This window comes from Ambystoma mexicanum, chromosome 2p (assembly GCF_040938575.1).
Source record: "Ambystoma mexicanum isolate Mex_15411 chromosome 2p, UKY_AmexF1_1, whole genome shotgun sequence".
Lineage (NCBI taxonomy): Eukaryota > Metazoa > Chordata > Amphibia > Caudata > Ambystomatidae > Ambystoma > Ambystoma mexicanum.
This window is the reverse complement of record NC_090923.1, coordinates 1,049,406,637-1,049,425,987: the sequence shown is the minus strand read 5'-3', so window position 1 is coordinate 1,049,425,987 and position 19,351 is coordinate 1,049,406,637. Positions and strand designations below refer to the sequence as shown.

At 49.1% G+C, this 19,351-nt stretch overlaps 1 protein-coding gene across 4 annotated transcripts in view; it reads left to right on the top strand.

Annotated features, from left to right (window-relative positions):
* Window positions 1–19,351, top strand: part of LOC138567092 (uncharacterized) — a 611,926-nt gene that overhangs the window by 549,793 nt on the left and 42,782 nt on the right. For all 4 annotated transcript variants that reach the window (XM_069644960.1, XM_069644963.1, XM_069644962.1 and 1 more), the window contains one exon: window positions 3,775–3,849. In XM_069644960.1, the coding sequence (XP_069501061.1) occupies window positions 3,775–3,849 (75 nt within the window). The remainder of the gene's footprint in view (window positions 1–3,774; window positions 3,850–19,351) is intronic.

The window sequence follows — 19,351 nt, the reverse complement described above, 5'->3', positions numbered from 1 at the left end:
GAGCGGATGACTGGATGGAGCGGATGACTGGATGGAGCTGACGCAGTGGATGAGCGCACGAAGCGGATGAGTGAATGAATATCTAGAACAGGATTACTGCGTATGAAAGAATGACTCTATAGAGCCGAGGAGTGCATATTGCTGTTGAATGCATGGAAAACTCGAGTGCATAGAGCGGGATAAGTGCATAGAGCAGATGACTGCGGGGAGCAGATGAATTAGGGAGCGGATGAGTCTAGGGAGCAGACGAGTTAAATGCGCGGAAAGCACAAGTACATAGAACGGATGAGTACAAAGAGCAGTTGAGTGCATAGAGCGGATGAGTGAGGGAACGAATGAGTGAGAGGAGCAGGATGACTACGGGAAGCAAGTGAATGAGGGGACCCGATGAGTGCGGGGAGCAGATGAGTTGAATGAGTGGAAAACATGAATACATAGAGCGGATGAGCGCGGGTAACGGATGACTGCGGGGAGCGGAAGAATATGGAGAGTGTATGAGTTTGGGAGACCAGATGATGGCGGGGAGCAGATGAGTCTGGAGCCTGGATGATTGCAGGGAGCGGAAGAATGCGGAGAGCGTGCGAGTGCCGAGAGCGTATGAGAGTGGGCGACGGCAGAGAGCGGATGCATGTGGGGAGATGGTGAGTATGAGAGCGGATGCATGTGGGGAGCGGGCGTATGCGGGGAGATGGTGAGTGCAAGGAGCAGATGATTGCGTAGAATGGATGAATGCATAGAGCAGATGAAGGTGTAGTACATGCAAGAGCATAAAGCGGACAAACGCCTAGAGCGGATGAGTTACATGGACAGGATGAGTGCGTAAAAAACGATAAGTATGTAGAACGCATAAGTATGAAATGCATGCAGAGCTGATGAATACGTAGAACGGATGAGTGCGTAGAGCGGATGGATGAACAAAGCGGGATGGATGGGCTGAGCGGAAGAATGTGTAGAATGGAAGACTCCACTGAACAGACCATTGGGTAGAGCTGACGATGAGTGCGCAGAAGGGAGTGCTTGCGTGGGGCAGACTGGAGCGCACGGGGCGGACTGTAATGCATGAGTACGTCGAGCAGACCGGTGTGTGTGGAGCAGACTGGGGCGCATGGAATGAATAAGAATACATGGAACGGACTGGAGTGCATAGAATTGTGTGCCATAGATAGTATGGTTTGGAATGCAGGGATCGTTTGAAAGAGCATATAACACATCATATCACACCACCACGCTTACTCTCTTCTTTACACCACCACTCAATTAGAACACAGAGATACTTTGACACCATTCGGTATACCTGTTCTCATACCAAACATCCGCCGCATACTCCCCATCATTCTAAGTAAACACTGCTGGTTACACCCCCCCAGCCAGGCGTTCTCCTCAGGCCTAACGCAGCCACATTCGGTCTGGATAAATCCTGCCAGTACGTACACATTCTCCTGATCTCCCAACCACCAAACCTACCGCTAAAAAGCAGCTATTACACAAATTCTGCACCAGCTGCACACATACCGGTGCTCACACGCACCTTTGACTCTCTATTGACCTGAACTTCGGTTCCCAAGGGCGTTCAATCTACCAGCGCCTTCAGACCATACCAATGGTATATAAGGCGCTATATAAATGCAAAATAACATAACCAACTAATGTGTCTGTACCTCTTGCCCTAATCCACGGTTCCAATCAAATAGTTCAACAAGTTCTTTTGGACTTCCCACTGGCTAGTTAAAGAAATAGTGTCTCTCGGCCTGCTATTCACTTTTCTGTGAGAAAAAGATCTTGAGAAGCCGGGCCTTGTCCCGCCTTGTGTGGAACCCTTTTGCCACCTACCACTCACTTGTGTCTCGGGTGGTACAGCCCCTCCTCGTGGCGTATTCGTTCTCTCAGCCCTGCTTGGGCCTTTTTTCTCTGATTCTCACCCTGGCTTGGGTTAGGTAGAGCCTCACCCCGGTTCTGTTGCTTCAGCCCCTCTTGGGCTGTTCGGATACTTTCTCCACTTGGGGTAAGTGGGGCCTTGCCCCGGGTTCAGTTTGTGTTGTTTCAACCCTGTTAGGCTTCTTAGTCTTGTCCCCCTTGGCTTGGGGTATTCATGCTAACCCCAGCGTGGAATATTTCTGTTCTCCCCCCGGCGTGGGGTATGCACAGGCCTGTTCGCCCTACTCCCGGTTCCCTGAAGGCACAGCATAACTGTAACTTGCGGATGCGGTCCTCGTGAAAGGCGGCAGCACGACTGGTTCGACTGCCATTTTCCGTGTTGTTGCACAGGCGCCAGTGTTTCCCGTCTGTTAGTCGCAGGACTTAATCAGTGGCTTCTACCAGCGGCAGTTGACCACAATTCATGCTGCTGCGTCGCTTCCGTCGTTGGCGTGGCCGAGCTACTCCAGATCCGACTACAGGTAGAAGCGCTCTGCGGACTGTATCGCTCCTCCGCACTCCACACCATCTGCGTGTGACTGCTTCCTGACGCTGCCGTGTAGAAAGCAGAACGCACCTCTGCATTGCGACTCCACAGTCTGGTGGGCCTCTTCTCCCGCCCTTGCTTTCTTTTTGGAGATTCTTTCTCACAGGTCTTTTCTGCCTCCCCCTGGAAAGAGACCGATCATGTCATTGGTTCTCCATTTCAGAAAATTAGGGCAACATTAACGGGTCAGAAACCACACCAGCTCCCGCTTCATGACCATTTCTATATTTATTTGATGCAATTTCCAGATGGCCATTAAAATGTTGGCTATCTGGGACAAGGGAGGATAACACATATCCCTCTTAAGGGATGCCCTGTCCTCTAGGAGGGTGAGGGTGGGGGTGCACCCCCACTGGGATCCCTCTTTCCCTGTTCCCTGTGGGGTGTAAGGTGTAGCGGCTCTCCTCCCCAGTTCCCTGAATTCATCACAGCACCTTAAGCCTGTTCATGGAATTTAAACCTACAAGACTCCATGGGTTAAACTTGATGGCTGCAACTATGTGGGCCGGCATCATCTTTCAAAACCTGTGAGTTTAACAGTCTGCTCGTAGGTCAGGAGTACTGGAAAAGAAAAAGGTGTTTTTTATTCACCTTCCCCGTTATGCTGTTGGAAAACTACTGGAGCTCAGAGGGGAACTTCATCAAGGTTCTCTTTCTACCAATGAAGGCTGGTGTCATATACGCTGCCCATACTTCCGCAGAAGGGAGGAACCGAGTCCCTTGTGAAAAGTGCAAAACAGGAAGATGCAGTTCAGCTATAATTTGCGGGAAGAGGAGGCTTCAGAGCTGACATTCCTGAACAGCAATTTTAAACAGCCCCAAAGAACTCAAGACTACAAAGTGTGGGATGAATACCGGGAATTCAGTGAAATCCCTGAGAAGAGAAAGTACATCAACCTGCATAATTCTCAGAAAAGAGCTAATCCTCCACTTCTCTGCTTGTCTGGGAAATTGAAGCTGGTTGCTCAGGCTGCTTTTTACATGCAATGCTATACATCTGCTGCAGTACCATTTTGGTGTGATGAGGCATCCCATGTGAAGCAATGAAGGGTGATTGTGTTTCCAGTGACTTGCACAGGAAATAGTACTCTGGATTATGCATTGCAGATAAGTGGTGTTTCTTTTTCCCACCTTTTTTAATGCACTGTAACCTACAATCTCTGTAACTGTGGTGTGCTTCATTTGACCCGAGGTACAAAGCTCTATTAAATTATTTTAAAAAATAGGGGAGACCTGGAGGATAGTCTGGGAGTAGGTACAATATTGCACTAAAACCTCAACTTTACTTTTTCCAATTTCTCAATTTTTCTCAGCTTATTGACTGCCTATGATGAACACCAGAAGCTTTTAAAACTGCAGGCTCCAAAGCGGAAAGTGACAGAGAATGGGTAAGTAAAAATAGTTTCCAATTTCCATGCACATGGGGTTGTCATATACTGGAAATATAACTGATTTTGACTTTCACTTAGCTCATCTTTGCCGACCCTGCCATTAAAATTGTCTATTTTGAATCCTAGTATAATTGTGGGATCTTTATTATTAATCATAAGAATATCTCTGCATGTGAGAGGGATTCCTGAACAGGTTACTAAAGCGAAACAAACATCCTTGAAATATAACCATGTCAAAACAAGAGGACATGAGGCTCTAAATATTTAGAGGGATGGACACAAATCTCCTTGCCAGGTAGTTTGCTTGTTGTTGGGTAGAGTAAATGCCAGCTAATACAACCACCTAATCGGGTACTGGACGGATCTTGATGAAAGGCAGATCTTGGTCTAAGGCTCTGTATGTTTTAGCCAGGCCTTGCTTTTGCTTTCATTCCCAGCAATGAGGATGAGGTCAGAAATCCTCCTCTGCCTCCTTCTCTTGAAGGGTCTAAAAGAACAGTAATCTTTGTAGCCACAATCATTAGAATATTAATCTTAGGCATTGCCTTAAGACAGACCCCATTAATGGCTACACTTAGACACAGGGATGGGTGTCTCTAGACATGGAAAATGTATTGCTGGTTCAAAGCACACTGTGCATGGGTAAGCATCTGTAGGAGGGACTGTGTAATCCCTCCTATGTCTTAAAAGCTATTAAATAGTGCTGTACTCCACTTGGGCAACTGGGTGGGAGAATCCCAATAGTCAAGCCAGTCATATTGCTTCTGAGTTAAGTTTCTAAGAGGAATACATGGACCTTTACATGGCAGTGTATAACTTGGAAGTGTGGCTGGTCTTGTCAAAGTAGTTGCCTGTGACTTTAAGAAATTGAATCCTGATTCCAAGATGGCCGCCGTGGCAGAGAGACGCGGCTGAGTCTCGCTCCTGCCGGGCCGCACAGAAGCACCTCACTTAGCACCGATCCGAGGATAAAAAGCACCCCCAGCTGCGGCTGACCACCCCCCGGGATACACCAAGGAGGCGGGGGTGAGAATCGCCGCAGGGGAGACCGCGAATAGAGGCCGCACCACATCGTGGAGCCACCCCTCCCCCGCCGAGCACGCAGCGGGCCTTGAGCGTATAGCGAGAGGGAGAGGCCGGGACAGGGACCTGCCTGCGAACTGCGGGCGGAATACCCAGACACCCAGGCACAACGACACTCACCCGCCGGGGAGGGGACCCTGCGGTAAAGAAAAGAAACCCGCCCGAAGCGAAGGAACCGCGGGCGGACCGGGCCTGGCCCGCCCCTCCCCCCTCCAGGCAAGCGTGCTCTGCGCCGGAGAAGTACCAACGACAGGACCGGAGGATCAGGAGGCCATACCCCGACTACGCAGCACCCAGGGCTCCGGACCCGCGGAACAAAACACGCGAAGCGACGAACCGGGTAACACAACAGGAGAGGGGCTCTCCCCCCTGCACAAAGGCACCCCCACAAGGCCAGATATTCGGCGGTTAGGGGGCATATCCCCATATACCTCAGCCGTTGGCTGATCGACAGGGAAGCCACAGGCATAAAGTCAAGGACTCTTCCCCATAGCCCCCAAAGCAGGCGGTACCCGGAGGCTGAAAGGCGAATAACGAAGAAGGCAATTTACCCGAGCACACTTTCAACCGAGCACACCCCGCCACTTCAGGAAGACAACGCAGGAACACCCAAGGCACATTCAAGCTGCCTAGGGGCAATTAATCCCAGCGTGCACCTCACGGAACAAGGGCAATGTCCAAAGCAAAGGGGAAAGGGGGTGCGACGCAACTAAACCAGCAGTCGGCGAAACAAGACCCCAGCATAATCCAAATGTGGGCGTCAGATACCCCAATAGCCACCAGAGGAAGACCCACCGTTGGACTACATCCCCCCCCTCAAGCAGCCAACCCCCGTCAAGGGACGATATGCACGCCTGGTTCGTAGAGCTGCAAGACAAACTCATGTCGACGGTACAAGACCAGTTTGCCACGATGAGAGCCGACATGAAACAGGCGGTTCAAGACCTAAGACAAGATGTAGCCAAACTGGAAGAAAGGACGGACACGCTAGAGAAAATTGTGCAAAACGTTGATGAAGAATCACAGCAAATTAGCGAAGCCCAGGAACACCTTGTGCGAATTACCCACAACTTAGAAATCCAATGCGAGGACCTAGAAAACAGATCACGCAGGTCGAACATTCGCATAAAAAACATGCCTGAGTCCGTCCTGGACAAATATCTTAAAAATGCGGTACAGGAAGTGTTCAGGGACTTAATCGAAGCACAAGAAGCGGACAACATAGGCATCGACAGGATACACAGAGTAGGCCCGAAAAGAACTGGCGCCCCTAGAGAAAGACCTAGAGACGTACTGGCAGCTCTCACATCGTACCCGCAGAAGGAACTTATACTGAGGAGAGCGAGGCAGGTAGACCACATCAGGATGAATGGGGCAGACATACAGCTTTACCAAGACCTGGCATCGGTGACGCTACTAAAAAGAAGGGAAATGGCACCACTAATAAAAGAACTGATCGCAAAAGAAATAAGGTACAAATGGACATTCCCTTTTGGTCTGCTATTCGAGTGGGAAGGGAAACAAAGGAGAGTGACTTCTTGGGAAGAAGGGCTCCACATCATGGATATACGTACAGAGAAGGGAAGTGACAGGAGCATCAAAGCTAAAAGGGAACTGCAAATGAGGCCGAGAGGTTGGGAGGTGGTTCGGCAAAAAAGGAAACCAAGTGGGAGGGGGAATCCCAAACCGGCAACAGCGGAAGAGAAGAACACCCATACAGGACGATGACAGGGGACTTCCCCAGATTTCGGAACTGGTAGCGGCACTCTACAAAGGAACTCGGAACATGTAATTCCCAGCGGCCCGGCTGGGGATCAGGTACGAACACGCAGAAGGTCTGAGGAATATGCAGGGTTTAGGACTCCCTGCAAAAGTTAACCCGAGTTCACAGAGGGCAGGGAGCGATAGGCGCAACGCCCTAGCAACCTTAGGTACCTGGGCCCTCCTCGGGATCAAAGTTGGTTGTTTGTTTATTATGGGAGGGGGGTGGGGGGGGGGAGGCCTGCTCCGGAAGACAACCATGATCACAACACTCGGGCTCACATGATACCTGATCTAGGTCAACCGCAATGGGGAAAATCAGAATAGTATCGTTAAACGTTAGTGGCCTGAACTCCCCTGTGAAGAGGAAGAAAATAGAGAATTTGCTTAAGAGGGAGAAAGCAGACATATTACTCCTCCAGGAAACACATATAAGAGCACCAGACAGAGGGAAGGTCTCACTCAGAGGGTACAATGTACTGGCACAATCGAACACCACTGAAAAGAGAGCGGGGGTTCTAGTAGCCATGCGGGGGGGAAGAGACGCAACACTAATAGATAAGCAGACAGACAGGGAGGGGAGGTTGGTGCTCGCCAATATACGGCTAGACGGCCTTAAGCTCACCCTGGCATCGATAAACGCGCCAAACACGGGCCAAGACGGATTCCTGCGAGATGCAATGGGAAAATTGGAGGGGTTTGCGAAAGGAGAGATCATACTGGGGGGCGACTTCAACATGGCATGGCAGCCTAAATTAGATAGAAGCTCAGGGGGACCACTAAACCAAGGGGCCCCATCCAGGTATCTCAAACAAAAAATGGATCAATTGGCGTTGTGTGACGCTTGGAGGGAACTGAAGGGTCAAAACAAAGGCTACACATACTATTCACATGTCCATAATACGATGTCCCGAATAGACTACATCTGGGTGTCGGTGGGAATGTTGGGCAAGGTGCAGGAGATGGAACTAGGCCCTATTGCAATCTCGGACCACGCCCCACTCTGGCTGGACGTACAGACCACAGAAAAGGGGGGGGGCTTTGGCGTTGGAGACTCCCACAGGATCTCCTACTTACCCGGTGACTAGAGAAGCAATTAGAGACAAGATTGCAGAATACTTCGAGCAAAATGACACAGGGGAGGTCCCATTGAGTATGGTGTGGGAGGCGTTCAAAGCAGTTACCCGGGGACACATGATAGCTCTGAAAGCCACCAAAGACAAGCAAAGGTACGGATGGGAAAGAGAACTAGAAAATAAACTCACAGATATACGAGAGGAACTACTAATACACCCTACCAAATGCCTTCAGAAAGCACTGAGACACACACAAGGGCAACTGGAAATGCTGTGCAATAAAAAGGCAGAGACATCCCTCCTCTACCTTAAGCAGAGATACTTTATCAAAGCAAACAAAGCAGATAAACTCCTAGCGAGACTACTCTCCGCAAAACATAAATCATTAACAATACTAAACATTGAAGACGCACAAGGCGAACCCCAAACACGCACTAAGGACATAGGGGAGGTTTTCAAGACATTTTACCAAAAACTATACACGACCGAACGCCCAGACGAGGGCAACCAAAACAAATTCTTGCAGTCCCTCCCCATTCCTAAGATTACGGAAGAACAGAAAAAAGCTTTAGAAACTCAAATCACGGAAGATGAGGTGAAGAAAGCAATAGCAGGACTCCCGCATAACAAGGCACCAGGCCCAGACTTCTTCACAGCCCCCTTCTATAAAAAAATATGCAGATATCCTCGCCCCATTCTTAACAAAACTACTAAACACCTTCAAAGACAGCGGAAATGTAACCCCATCCATGAATGAGACTAAGGTCCTGGTGTTCCAGAAACCAGATAAAGATCCATCCCTCCCGGGTTCTTACCGCCCAATATCACTGATTAATCTAGACTCCAAAATTTACACAAAGATCCTAGCAGCCAGGCTCTCACCGCTTCCACCCCCCCTAATAAGCCCAGACCAATCAGGATGTATCCCAGGTAGGCAAACTCACGACAACATAAGAAGATTGACACACTTAATAGAAAAAATAGGCATTACACACACGCCAGCCATACTACTCTCACTAGATGCCGAAAAAGCTTTTGACAGGGTGGAATGGTCCATGCTCTTCAAAACGCTAGAGCATATGGGGTTTGGAGAACAGTACATAAAAATGGTCTCAGCCAACTATAACTCCATCAATAAGGATAGCGGTCAACTGAGAAATCTCAGACAGGGTGGAGATTACCAGGGGGACAAAACAAGGATGCCCATTATCTCCCCTCCTATATGCGATATTCCTAGAAACAATACTAATCAAGATTAGGGAAACCACCCAAATAAAGGGGATAGAGATGGCAGGCAAACAACATAAGGTAATAGCGTATGCAGACGACATGCTACTAGCCTTGGAGGATCCTGAGAAGTCTTTACCACATACATTACAGGAATTGGAGACGTTTAGGGAGATATCAGGCCTAAAAATCAATAGGAGCAAATCCAGAATACTACTATTGGCAGGGGACAAAGAGGCACAGGGAAGGGTGGCGGGCGCATTAGGCCTAAAGCATGCAACAGATGGAATCAGATACCTGGGCATTACACTCACGCATAGGGTGGACTTACTGTACAAAGGCAATTACCCCTCTCTTCTGGGCAGAGTGAAAAAGGATATGGAGCGATGGTGCCCGCTAAGAATCTCATGGTGGGGTATAATCCAGTCGGTGAAAATGAATATTCTACCTAAGCTACTGTACCACTTCCACGCCCTCCCGATAACAATTCCAAACTCATTCTTCAAAGCACTGTCAAAGACAATTTCATCATATGTCTGGAATAAAAAGCCCCCAAGAGTCGCAAGATCGATCCCCACGACACACGTCAAAGAGGGGGGAATTGTCACTACCACACTTCAGGAAATACTACCAAGCAGCGCAACTGTGGGTTCTGAAGGAATGGCTGGGGGATGACCAACAATCGATCTGGGTAACTCAAGATAGGTCAGTCGCCAGAACCCCGCTGGAAGAGATTCTCTGGAAGCTAAAACAACATAGATATCCGAACCTCCGAATTAGTGAAATCATGAAAACTACACTGAGCTCATGGGATGAACAGGCACGGAAGGGCTCCATGACTACTGCGACAGCTCCATTCACGCCCATATGCAGGAACCCACAATTCCCACCAGGACAAGAACCGGGGGCCTATGAGAAATGGGAAAAGGCAGGCTGTAGGAAAATAGGAGAAATGTTCCTCGACAAAGAAATACGATCCTTTGCAGACTGTGAAAAGATGTGGAACTTGACAAAGGCGGATAGCTACAAGTATGACCAACTCAAACACTGGCTGGCAACGCCGGAGATTACCCAGGCAGCCACAAGGGAGTTAACCCCTTTCGAAAAATACATCATAACCAACTCAGGAACTAAGAAACTAATCTCCACACTATATTACTTCATCAATGCCCAGGACGAAGAAATAAAATGGACTTATATGAAAAGATGGGAAAGAACACTAGGGGAAGTAATCCCTATTCAACAGTGGCAGAAGCTGTGGACAGGCATTCCCAAACTTACACGAGCGGTGCAGAGCAGGGAAATGTGGACAAAAATAGTCACGCAATGTCATTACACCCCGGAAAGGCTTAACACTATGTACCCGGGAACGTCCGACCGCTGTTGGAGAGGCTGCCCAGAAGCTGGCACGTGGAGGCATATCTGGTGGGACTGTCAAGGGGTCAAAGGATTCTGGTCGGAATTGATAACAGAAATGGGAAAAATGTTCCCAGAGGCGGATCAACTGGGGGAGAAAGTGTGGCTGTGCGGCCTGACAGGGCATCAGTCCAAGAAGTACAGTAAGGCACAATGGAGAAGCTTCATGACCCTCCTCATAGCGGCCTGGGCCACCATCGCACAAAACTGGAAAAAAAAGATCCACCACTAATATACACCTGGTTGCAAAAGGTCTGGTCGCAAATGAGAATGGAAAAGATCACACTCCACCTGCAGGGCTCGAATGGGTCCTTCGTGAAAGAGTGGGGGAGAGTTCTGGAGTACCTTCAGTCGGACTATATGGCACAATGGTGCCCGCACAACATCAGAATCACGGACATATTTACCTCATAGACAATCCTGAGAAAAGTTGGAGCATGGAACAAGCCTTCCGGATGGGGGGGGGGGGGGAAGAGGGAGAGAGGGGGATCCAAGGGGATGTTACTTTGTTATATTGATTCTCTTTTGCTACGCTGTAAAACAATAAAAAAACATGTTTTAAAAAAAAGAAATTGAATCCTCATCAGTTTGTTGACCTTTGTTGCTCTTCCTTGTTTGTTTCAGCTTTCGGAGGTGATCCTGGAATATTGGGACCTTGGTAGGGTTGTAGGGGGATGTTAGAGGTGCCTTGGGGTGCACGGGCCTTCCCAGAAAGGGTTGTTTTCTTGGCAATTTCAATGGTCTTGATCAGCCATTTGATTCTGATCTGGGCTGTCCTAGACTCTCCTACAGTCTCTTCACCAGTCTGTTATCCTAGAAATCCAAGGCATATTCTGCCAGCCTTGATAGTCCTCAGTGCAACAGTCTTTAGTTAAGAAGTGCATATACATGTCCTACTGCACCTGCCGTGGGACTTAGACGTTTATCCCATTGCTCAAGTTACCAAATCTAGGTGGTTCTTGGTTTGCGAGAACAGCCAATCGTCTTGGGAGACCTAGGAAAGCGACATCAATGATTAACTCTGTCCAGGTATAAGTTATGCATAAATCAGTGCTTCTAAACCCTCTGCAACAGTTGCTTTGCCTTCCGCAGTCTTGTCGTTTGCTGTCCAGAACAAGTGCTTTTAGCTGAGCTATGTATTAACTGTGGCATGATTTTTCTTTTATTTAAATGAAATTCCTACAGTTAATCCCCTTCTTGATTCCTCCATTTATTCCTACGTTCCGTTTCCACTATACTCGTTGGCAGGGGTGTTTCCAGGTCTGGAAAAGACCTGGGGCTATGGTAATGGCGGAACTGTCGGGACTGGGGGCTAGCTAGCCCTTTGGTTGTAGCTTCTGAGATTCTATCAGGGGCTACAACCAAAAGATCAGGGGCCTTAGCCCCCCCCCTAACAACGCCTCTGCTCATTGGACATTTCATCCTTCGGGTTTAGAACTAAAAGAATGATGCAGAGCAGCCATTATCAATCCAGTTTGAGGGAGATTGTCCGGCTCTAGCCTAGTGGCACCTCCCTTGTGCGTACTCCCGGCACATCCTTGCAGGTTATCACGCTTGGAGGAGCTGTTTTCGAAACCTCCATCTTAGACATTAATTGAAAACAAAATAATAAGGAAACGTGTTCTCCCTTTTGGGGGGTGAAACATTCCCAGCTCGTCATCTACTTGGCATATACCGATTAAATAGGCCTAACATTTGCCGGCGGGCAGAGGGACGCACAGCACCTTAATCCGGGGCATGCCTTGAGGTACCGTTTGAGCAGGCTAAAACCGCAGTCAAGCTGAGGTTTCTGGTGGGGTTCCAGAAGCTGCAGTAGCAGCGTCTGTTGTCCCCTAGCATTTTGGAGGCCTAATAGACTTCTACTTCGCTCTTGTCCCCACTAGCCAGACCCAGCCGCAGGTTGTTCAATCTTCTCGAGAGGCAACACGATTTGTCCCACACCTCTCCACGGACAGGACACAAAGACCCACCCTTCGTGTCCAGTTTATCAAGATGTCTGAAAAACAGCACAAGCATGGTGACAAGGTTAGATACATGGTGACTGATGGGAAATGTATTCTTAAGTCGCACAAACCAAAGTAAAAACATCCTTCAACAGCACTGCAGATGCCTCCTTCTAAAGAGTCCACTGACGGATGATTACCCATTGGCACATTTATCCTCTGAGGAAGTTGCTCGGTGCATGTCGCCAGTGGAGGGTCCCTTAATGGGGGGCATAACACATCACTTGTTTGGTCTGCAACCATCCACAGGACAAGTTTCCTACAAGCTGTAAGAGCTTACACAGGCCTACATCATATTGCATGCAGTCCTTGCCCACTGGGACTATAGTAAGCACCACAACTCAACATTTGTGATAAAAGAAGAAAAAAACTCATTATCAAGTTACTTATGATGGCTCCTTCATAGACTCTGGCACTGACTAAAATGATGGATTTTTATGAGGACAGAAGCACCTGATTCGGGTTCTGAGGAAACTGGACGGCTAGTAGAGTTGCCGACATCCCAGGCCAGCAAGACTTCTGAAGAAAGGAGAAAGATATCTAGATTTTGCATCATATTATCACACCGACAAACGCTTAGATGACAAGTGTTGGCTCATGCCTGATGAGAAACTCTGCCTCAGCTCTAACCCACTCCCTCAATCGGTGGTGGTAACAGCTGCATTATTTCAATCTGGTACGCCACTCACTTTTACCTCACCCTCGTCTTCTGCCTCTAACACCAGGGGGTTAAGGAAGAGAAGACTGCAACCTTTTGGGGGACAAAGATCTACCATAGCAGCTCACTTGCACTCCAATAGCCAAACATGTATGCCAGCTTGCATTCTTTGTTTTTGGTAAGCGATTCCTGAGTTTGCTGATTTTCGTCCAGTAAACAAGAAAAATCTTGTTGCTTGGGTTAGCAAGCAAAGTGTCTCAATGGACTTCCTTGAGGGAGCGGCTGAGCATGTTGACACAGCTTCCATGGGCATATGCTTGGGCCTTCGTATGAGGAGGGCTGCTTGGTTCAGGAGCCCCAAACTCCTCGCAGAGGTACAAGAAAAGGTGAAAAACCTCCCATTTTGACAGTACACACCAGATGACCTTCTTACAAAAGAAAGTAATTTAATTGGGCTTCATTAGGAGTTTGGTGGTATCTCTGCAGTAAATCTGCAGACATACCACCAAACGGAATTACTGTTACCGCCACTTGGTCCAGCGGAATTGCTGTCGGATCACAATGAAGTTCATAGGGCTCCATGGGTATTTCGGCAGAATTACCGCCAGCGGTAATTCCGATTTCCTGCAGTAAAGCAGCGGATTTACCTCAAGCTTTGTGCTGGAGGTGAATCCTCCACTTCACTGCCTAACTTGTAGTACGGCGGTGCAGTAATGCAGTGGTAACGCAGCAGTAATTCCGTTACCACCGATTTTTACTGCACTGCCAAACTCGTAATGAGGCTGATTGGACTGCTAGGAGTTTCTCTGCTATGTCTAAGTAAACAACAAAGTCCCATAGCATGGGTAAAAATGGAGGGTGTGCCTATTGGGCCTTTAAGGGCTTCCAGACAAGAGTTCAAGGCAGAAACTTCAGCTTCTCAACCGAAGAAGCAACCTACCACAAAGAGATTATTCCCCTCCTCCTTGACCTCTACAGGTAAGGCTCATTCCCAGAGAACAAGCACCTCAGTAAGGTGGCCATGTTAATGCCTTTACATAATAGTGGAGATTTACAACGGGAGAAGATTCAGCTGTCCCCTTAGCCCCTTTGTACCTCCACTTCCTTTCCTGTCAACTTTCATCAAATCTGTACAAAGAGATTCAGAAACTACTTTTCTTGCAGGCATTGGGATTTTAAATACTTTACCAACGGCTAACCAAGTGAAAAGTCATAAAATGCACCGAAAGTAACAGGTAGACTAAAAATACCAGGATTGCTTTAAGACTGCAGGACCCCAAGCGCAGCAAATGTACAATGCTAGTTTACCAGTAAGTTATTATTGTTATTGCTTTTAAAGATTTCTATGAGTTCTAGAACATTTGTTCATAGGGTTTAGCGGCAAGACATGCAGTAGGTATTCATCCATTTCATTTATTTTTACATTTGTAGAGCGCATAAAACTCGCAGGCATCAAGGCGCTGGTTGCATGAACAGGTGGGAGGGGGTGGCAGAGGATGGTAGGGGGCAATAGGAATGGCTGGTTAGCTTATTACATGATTGGTTCATTGTAAATTGAATAAGCTGGTTTTTCGTTGTTTCTCTAGTCAATTACCACAGTATGCCACTGTTATTGTGAAAAGGTAAGTATATGTGACTTATGGTGAATAGGGATGTAGACCGCAGAAACCAGCCAGCTTAGGAGTTTAGGAACTCGGGACCCGGGTTTCATCAGCAAAGTCCTGCAGAAGGAAGGCTGCCGATTGGTACTGAAGCCCATAGGTGAAAGACTTCATCAGTACATGAGAGCACAGAAGAAGCACTGCACCCGGAACCCAGAGACCATGGAGAAGATATTGATATTTATTTCATTTTTATTGATAATTTATTTCTATCACGCTCTTACACAAGTGTTTCAGAGCGCAACAAGGCAAGTGAGGGGAACAGGGGAGAACAAAACGGCGATCTTACTAGGCCCAATGACATTAAGTACGCGTCAGTGCATGGTAGAGGGGGAGGGGAAACGTGCATGGAAGGGGGGGAGAAGTGGAGAAACAGATAAATAACAATAAAGGCAAACAGTGGTAGTGCAGCCAGAAATTTGCAAGTGCTAGGTTTAAGGCAGCAGACAGGGTAGGTCTGATAAGTGCAGGAAGAAAAAGGGGGGGGCTTTATGGGTACAGATACAGACCCCAGTGCAAGGGGTGGCCCGGAGGCAGTGTGCGAGGGTGGCGGGGTGAGCAGGTACCCGGGCCCGGAGGACAGAGGGTGGCCAGGTGCATGGTGCCAAGAGAGAACAGAGCAGCAGGGGAGAGGGGGAGCGAAGGCAGAACAAAAGAGGAAGGTCTTGAGGTGCATCCGGAACCATAAATGGTTCTCAAGTTTTAGAGTGGCAGGGGGGCTGTTCCAGATGGAGGCCCCAGCCGGAGACAGAGATCTACCCCCAGCTTGTTTCTTTGAAAAAAACGACTGACCCGGAGGGAGTTGGAGGTAGAGGAGCGAAGAGCTCGAGAGGGGAGGTATTTGCAGAGGGATAGCTGAAGGTATTTTGGACCCAGGCCCCAGAAAGCCTTGTGGACAATGCAGAGGGTTTTGAATTTTATCCTTGCATCCACTGGGAGCCAATGGAGAGATTTCAGAGATGGAGAGATATGATCCCAGGGCTTGAGGCCAAAGACAATTCTCGCAGTCCTGTTCTGGATTAGTTGCAGAGGGAGGAGAGTAGAGGCCGGTAGATTTAGAAAGAGGCTGTTACAATAGTCCAACCTAGAGAGAACCAGAGCTTGGGATACCATGAGCTTCTGGGAGAAGGAGAGGAAAGGCAGAGTACCTCTGAGGAGGTGCAGTAGGAAATGTGACTTTTTAGAGACCTCAGAGATGTGGGCGGAGAAGGAAAGGGTCAAAGATGACCCCGAGGTTCTTAGCCTCACAGGTGGGGGTAGGAGGAGGGCCAAGGGAGGTCGGCCAGAAAGTGAGGGGAAAGGATGGTGAAGGTGTGCCGATGAGGAGAATCTCCGTCTTGCTGGCATTCCGACAAAGATCATTGGCGGCACACCAATCCTGAATGGCAGTTAGGCAATCAGAGATGAGAGAGGGAGAGGAGGTGGCAGAGGGCAGCCTGAAAATGAGTTGTGCCGTCAGCGTAGCACTGGAAATTTGAGCAGAAAGTGGCAGTGCAGTGGGCGAGAGTTGCCAGGTATTGGTTGAAAAACTGGGGCGAGAGGTTAGACCCCTGGGGAACACCACAGGTAGAGGAAGATAGATGAAAGGAAAGACCCAAGTTGGACCTGGGAGGGTCGATCTGAGAGGAAAGAGGTCAGCCAGGCCAGAGCCTGATCAGTGATACCCAGGTTTTCACTGAGCCGTTTGAGCAGGATGGTATGTTGACTGTGTCGAAGGCAGAAGAGAGATCGAGGAGGATGAGGTCAGAGGGAATGTTAGAGTCAAGGTTGGAGAGCAGATCTTCACAGAGAGCCGTTTCCGTGCTTCTGGCAGCACTGAAGCCAGACTGGTGGTCATGTAGACAGCCAACAGAATTGGAATGAAGGTTAAGCTGAGAGATGGCCAACTTTTCCCGGAGTTTGCCCAGAAAGGGAGTAATGGAAATTGGGCGATCGTTAGCTGGACAAGAAGGATCAGCTGTGGGTTTCTTGAGAAGAGGATGCACAAGGGAGTGCTTCAGAGGGGAGGGGAAGGATCCTGAGGCAAAGGAGTGGTTTCAAAAATCAGCAAGGGCCGGAGCGAGGGCGTCAATGTTGCCCTTGATAGTTCTAGAGGAACAGGGATGAACCTGTTTGAGGCTTTCATAGATCGGACTTGTCTAGCAACCTAGTCAGGGGAGAAAAGAGGAAAGGACGAGAAGGAAGAGGGACAGTCACAAGGTGTGGGGTTTGGAGGGGTGCACAAGACCCAGGGAAGGCCGCCCAGACTGAAGTTTGCTGCGAGGCAGGCCCAGGGAGTGAGGGTGCAGAGGTCTCTCCAGAGCTTGATATTTGGTTTGGCTAGACAGTGGCTCAAGACTGCAGTTCGAATTTAAGCCCAAGAAGGTGTGAAGACCAGAACCACATGAATCGCGGTGGAGGCCTCTTCCAGGTGACCCATGATGAGTGTACATCAGCAGCAACAGGAAAGACAAAGCAAGCAGGTAGACGTGGCTCAGGGAGACACAAAGGACTCTACTCAGGCAGGAGGACAGTCCTTGGACAAAGAGCAGGTGTTCCATGATTAGGGGCACACAGATATGTGGAGGAGCAGCACGGGCCACACTCTTCACTACAGTTGCAGGGCACCCACATCTGTCTGTCATAGTGAATGACGATGCAGCTGTTCTTGCCAGCTCAGAGGGAGGAAAAGCTTAAGGATGTCATTTTATCTCTCAGCTACATGGATCTGGTTCCAAGTTGAGGTTCATTTTTTTTTTTTTTTTAAAGCTACTGATGTGTGGGGTCAGAGACACCTTCGGTGTGTGCAGAGCTATCCCGTCCAGTTCGGCCATTCTTAAGCAGATTAGCACGATTGATCAGCAAGGCTGTACTCTTCAGAGAAGTGGAGACTGGTGTAAAAAACAGATCAAAGGATATCAACCAAGAAATGTTTATAAAATAAATATATATATTTCTGAGGCTTGTGGAATCTGCTTAGATCACATGCTGTGCATAGGCCGACATCTAGTGGAAGCTGCGGAGTATTACAGTTTGTTTTTCGAAAGTCGAAAATGGGCGTCGACACAGGCGTGCCAGTAATACTATCCCTAGTGTGACGTCCACTGTACCCAAGATCCCTCACGCGTGTAGGATCCTCAGATTGTTTTTTTCCGCCATACTGGTCGGAAGCATCTTGCGGAGTTCCCTGGCCTTAGCCATACTTTTGCTGTTATTATAATTTTAATTCTTATTCATTCCCTTCCCCACCCCAACGTCGACCCTCAACCTCGACGACGGCTGGAGAAGTCATCGACCGTCGACTGCTGCACGACGGATCTGGGCCTCGGTAGGCCGCTGGCCTCGGCCCGGGCCTAGTAGGCCGCTGGCCTCGGCCCTTACAAGTAGGGAGAGTGGGGGGTGGTACATACTCTTCACTCTTGATATATAGTTACATTTATATATATTCCTACACTTAGCAGCCCGCTGCCTTAAGGTGCGTATGGAGGGTACCCCTTTTCAATTCTGCCCCAAGTGCAATCGCAAATACCCTTGGGTCGACAGGCACGCCACGTGCAATCTCTGCTTGCCGAGGGATCACCCCGAAGCGAACTGCAGAGCGTGTAGTAGGTTTAAACCTAAGACACTTAAGGACCGTTCGACAAAGCGTTGGGCCCACCACGCCAGGCAGGAGGCCATGGCAGCGGAGGGCGCCTTCAGCGATGGCAGCGACGCCGTACTTTCGGACGGCGAGGGCATTACGGCGTCGAAAGACAGCCGACGAGCGCAGGTCCCCGACCTCGGAAGGTCGTCCGGCAAGGCGGCTATGGGGAAGACCCCCGGCGACGCAAGCGCTACACACCTAACACACACTAAACACACTAAGACCAACCGGACCTCGACGACGTCGACTTCCCGGAAAGAGGCACAAAAAGAACGGTCCGACTCGGTGTCCTCTGGGCGCTCTCGATCGAGATCGCCTCACGACGCAAGGCAATCATCCACTCTTGCCAAGAGTGCCTCGCTACACACACTAACGGAAGTTCGATCGTCGGGAGACGAAGACGACTTCCACCCCCAGGCCGCGCTCCAAGATACCGAGACCGCGGTTAACATCAGTGAGGCCCCACGCCCGAAGCACACAGATACCTCTCCAGACCCTCGACGCCAGGCGTCGAAAGTCTCTGGGGCCCCCAAGGGACAGGGAAAACATTTTTCCACGCACGGAGAAGGGGGGAAACAGCGGAAAGCACAGCCTTCCACCCCTGTAAAGCCTAAGCAGACAAGCAAACACAAGTCTACCCTTGAAAATAAATCACCTGCTAAAGTAATACCCTGTTCCAGGGAATGGTCCAGTGAAGACATAGACAGGGTTATGTCTAGGATGTCTTCCTTGGCTGATTTTTATGATAAGAACCCAGAACACTTTCTTTCATATAACCCTCAAGGGGCCACACCCTCAGGCTCCTCCGATCCTATCCCGCTAAGTAAAGAGCCCCGGGTCGAAAGACCTGAACCCTTCAAGGTTCAGCCTTACTCCACTCCATATTCTACTCCACTCCCCAGTTATCAGGGACAAGTTTTCCCTGAAGAGGACCAGGAGTTTGCATTTATGGAAGAACAAACCGGGACAGATTACTATGCAGAGGATGAGGA